Source organism: Arachis ipaensis, chromosome B06, assembly GCF_000816755.2.
Source record: "Arachis ipaensis cultivar K30076 chromosome B06, Araip1.1, whole genome shotgun sequence".
Classification (NCBI taxonomy): domain Eukaryota; kingdom Viridiplantae; phylum Streptophyta; class Magnoliopsida; order Fabales; family Fabaceae; genus Arachis; species Arachis ipaensis.
The window spans coordinates 25,318,560-25,323,563 of NC_029790.2; the positions used below are offsets into that span (position 1 = coordinate 25,318,560).

A 5,004-nucleotide genomic window follows, 5' to 3' on the forward strand; every position below is an offset into this window, starting at 1 on the left:
TCTGTATTTTATATGAATAATTAATTTAGATACGCTTAGCAGTTAGCATGATTTATCTCACACATACATACATGACTTCGGTCTCTTCAATCTTTTTGGATGATGAATTACTTCTTCTTCCATCGTATAATAATACTCAAAGCTAAGCTAAGGTTTCAATTTGTCGCTTTTCCTAGTCCTATATGCTCTCTTTGGCGTTGTATAGGATAACTTTGAATCCAAGATGCATGGGCTCATGAGGCTGAATAATTAAGTAGAATATTCTATTATCTATGACTATGTATCTATTTCTTAAAAAAAAATAGTTTTAATATTTAATTACAAATATAAAAACATTTTAGATCCGTTTTTATTTTCCTTGTATATAAAATTTGTTCTGTTTACAATATTAAAATTAAATTCATTTCATTAAATATATATTTTTAAATAATTTTTTTTTGAAACAAAGAAAGTTCAATATACTAAAGTGGAGCAAACCAGAGTTGATACTATCTAAAATAACCATCCGAGTAACAGGGATAATAAACATCTCATGTCATGAAATCACTCATCCCAAAAGCTTAAGCTGGTTTTGGGGTTCACCAAGGATCAAACTCTTGACCTTTTAAATCTAGAGCTCTGATACTATGTCATGAAACCACTCATCCCAAAAGCTTAAGTTGATAGGAAAAGGTAACACTAATGGTTATATCTCTAATACTAAATCGGACATCCCTAAACCTCTATTGTACACATTGTACAAATATTCCATTGGCTCCCTATACTTCCTTTTTCCGTCATTGTCATCAACAACTAACGGGATCAGTACCAATCCACTCCTTATAGCTAAAAAACGCCCTGTTTTATATGACATCAACACCTGCCTCTTTATTGTTGAAAATCCTGTCATTGCGTTCCAACCAGATGTTCCAAATCACTGCAAAGAACCCAATCAGCCACTTCTTCTTCTCCTCTTTTCTATTTGGCATGCCAGTCCAACTCTCAAACAGTACTTTAATGGTTCCTGGGACAGGCCAATCTCTATGAAAATATCTCAACCAGGCGCACCACACCTGCCACAAAAACTTACATAACAGAAACAAATGATGAACAAATTCCATCTCCCTTTTACACAGGACACAAATATTATCACTCTGGTGAATAACGCCTAATCTACTCAATCTTTCTTTAGTATTCACTTTACCGACTAAAATAAACCAACTAAAAATCTCTATTCTCGAAGGTACCAACCCTTTCCATATCGAACTTGTGAAGCTATAGCTTGCTATCTCTTCCAAAAGAGTCTTCGATTGCAACACCTACACAAAAAAGTTAGTAAAAAAAACCTTTATCAAATTTCCAAATAAGATTATCCTCTCTACTAGTTGATAGCTTCACTGGCCTTAACCTATCATGAAGTTGGTGAACCAGTTCTAACTCCTATTGGAAGAGCTCTCTCCTCCAATGGAAATTCCAAATCCACTCTAACCTATCCCAAAACCCACAATCCTCTACCACAGATTCTTGTTGGTTTGAAATAGAAAAGAACCTTGGAAAACTCGCTTTCAGAGGACCACCTTGAACTCAGTTATCTTCTCAGAACAGAGTTCTTCTTCCATTCCTTACTTCCATTACAAGCCCACTAATAATTTTATCTTTTACCTGTTGTTCTTTTATATTTAACTGACAGATGTCTTTCCACGAGCCACCCTTTACTGGTAACGCTTGATTTGAAAGCATTACATTAGGGTTCAAATTGTTGCACGAGCAAACAATCTTCTTCCATAATGGACACTCCTCCTTTGAAAACCGCCACCACCACTTAAACAGAAGCGCTGTGTTCCTGGGCACTGCATCTCTGACCCCCAAACCCCCAAACTTTTTTGGTGCATGTACCACTTTCCACTTCACCAGAGGTATACCATAGTTTTCATCCTCCTTACTCCACATAAATCTCCTCTGTAATGAAATTAACTTGTCAGCGACCGCCTTCGGCATCTTGTACAGGCTAAGGTAATAGATCGCTAGACTATTCAACACCAATTTGATAAGAACTAGCTTGCCTGCTTTGTTTAATACCTTCGCTTTCCATAAGTTGAACTTCTCTTCCACCTTATCTATGATTGGTTTCAAAGTCTTCATCAACCGCGGATTCACACCGAGAGAAATCCCGAGCTATCTAACAGGTAAAACAGCTTGCTTGCACTCCAGTAACCCACACACATGATCCACCCACTCCTGTTCACAATTAACTAATATCAGATTCGACTTCTCAAAGTTGATGCTCAGACCCGACATAAGCTCAAAACAACGCAACAACCTCTTGTAGTTCACAATTGTCTCTGTTTCCGGAGGGCAAAACAAGATAGTATCATCCACAAATCGGAGATGTGACAGCTCAATATGATCTCTCCCTACCAGTAACGAAGCAATACGCCCATGCCTTACGGCTTCCCCCAACATCCTATGCAACACATCGACCACAAGCACAAACAGAAGAGGAGAAAGTAGATCTCCTTGTCTTAGGCCCCTCTCCATATTGAACGGCTTGGATGGTGACCCATTAACCAAGACTGACATAGTGGTTGTACTAACACACTCCTTCATCCAATTCCTCCATCTTTATCCGAAGCCCATCTTCTGTAGCACAATATCTACAAAACTCCATCTGACTCGATCATATGCTTTCTGAAAATCTAGCTTTATAATTGTCACCTTCTTTCTACGCGTCTTGAGCCATTGAACCGTCTCACAGGCTATAAGGGCGCCATCATGAATTTTCATATCCTTCACAAAAGCACTCTGTGTCTCTCCTACCAAACCCGGCATAATTGTTCTCATTCTTCTCACCAAAACCTTCGAAACACTTTATACACACACCCCACCATACTAATCGGCCGGAAATCCTTGACCTCCTTGATACCCACAAATTTCGGAGCTAGCGTCACCCACGTGACATTCGCATTAGTTGGAAGCTTCGCACTTTGGAAGAACCCCATCACCGCTGTATTAACTCCTGACCAATCTCCTCCCAGCATTGTTTGATGAAATTCATATTATACCCATCACTACCTGGGGCTTTAGAAGATTTTCAGTCCCAAACTGCCTCCCTAATTTCCTCCACAGACGGCATAACTTCCAGAGCTTCAGCCTCAGCTCCACAATCTGTCTTACCAAACCATCCCGAAATCCAATCCTCGGAGCATATTCTTGCCAATACAGGTCCTTATAAAACCCTCTAATCGCAACCTTAATTCTTGCTTGATTCCGCACTAGCCGACAATGAATCATTAGAGCATCGATGCTGTTATTCCTTCTTCTTGCCGATGCGATGTTATGGAAGTATCTAGTATTCTTATCCATGTTCCTAGTATGTTGATACCTGGACATCTGCTTTCAATGGGTCTCCTTCCGTACATACCACTTCTCACAAAAGCTCACGAGTGCCTTCCTTCTAGCCCCTGTCGTCCTATCATAACTACCATCACTAACCAGATTATCAAGCCTCTTAATCTCCTCCTCCAACATCATCAGCCTCCTCTCCAACATTTTTAAATAACTAATTAATATAAGTGGTTGACCCATACTCAATTTGATTATTTGCATATTTTGTTCGGAATTTATTTTTCAACTCTTATCCCTTCACTTATTACTAAGTTTGGTTAGGACAAAATATACTTTTTGTTCTTAAAATTTGACAAAAGTTTCAAAAATATTTTTAAGTTTTATTTTGTTTTAATTTTGTCCTAAAAATTTTCGATTTGTATCAAATATACTCCTAACGACTAATTTTTCAAAAAATTTAAGACTAATTTAACAACAATTTCATAAGAACAACCCTCAACACAAGCAAATCAAGCATAATTTTCATGCATTATTGTTATATTAGTCTTAAATTTTTTGAAAATTTAGCCATCGAATGTATATTTGATATAAATTGAAAACTTTTGGGATAAAATTGAACTAAAATAAAACTTAAGAATATTTTTAAAATTTTTATCAAACTTCAAAAACAAAAAATATACTTTATCCATTTGGTTAAAATAAATAATCAATACTTTAAAGGAGAAAATTACATAAGTCATCAGTCATCAGAAACATACACACACAAACCATAGCATATTATATGGTACTTAAAATTTTCCTTATTATGGCCCAACGAATTTATATATGTTCTTTACGTTGCGCGTGGTCAAAAATGAAATGATATTAAATAATACTCACCAAATCACATATACGTATCAGAAATTCCAACTTCTTCCAGAATAAAAAAAAAAGCTCATTAATTATTGTAATACATAAAATTTAATAAATATTTTAGAACATATCTTGGTAAAATCTGATAAATATAAGCCAAGTTAAAAAGAAGATACCTAAATTGTACTGCACGTAGATTATGATGATGCTTATAGAATCCGAGATAGAGGTGGAATTATTTTCGCATTAATTGCTTGTATTAAGGAATATTATTTATGGTCATGATAATATTAAGTGGCAGTTAGATTTAGTTGTGGTTTGGCAATTAATTAATTGAATATTTGTATTTAAAGGGTCATTATCATTTGCATGTGCAGCTTGTACGTCACCCATTCATAGATTGTGGCCCATCCAAGATTTTCTCCTTTTAACGGCTATCTTCATCTTGCCTTACAAATTATTATTTCTTTCTTTTTTTTTTTTATTATTTCTTTCTTTGAAAAATGGCTCACTAGAATCACAAATATTATATCAAAATTCTAATAAAATCTTTTATTATCAAATAAAATGACCCCTAATAAAAATTTATTTATCTTTTACAAAGGAATATGAAAAAAAATAAAACCTTATATCTTGTATAGGAATTTTTTTCGAAGTAAAAAAATTTAATTTCTAAAACTAAAACTAACATTGTTATATATTAATTAATTTTTTCCTTTGAGAAGGGACTACATCGATGAAATCTCACTCAATTTAGGAACAAATTGACGCTAATTATTTTTGATAGTATAATTAGATTTATGTAATATCTCGAAATGAGACTTTAAA

General features: G+C 35.0%; 1 protein-coding gene across 1 annotated transcript; it reads right to left on the reverse strand.

The window, feature by feature from the left end:
- On the reverse strand, positions 2,155 to 2,559 carry LOC107646721 (uncharacterized mitochondrial protein AtMg01250-like). The gene has a single exon (XM_016350884.1). It carries the CDS (start codon positions 2,557 to 2,559, stop codon positions 2,155 to 2,157), a length of 405 nt encoding a protein of 134 aa, XP_016206370.1.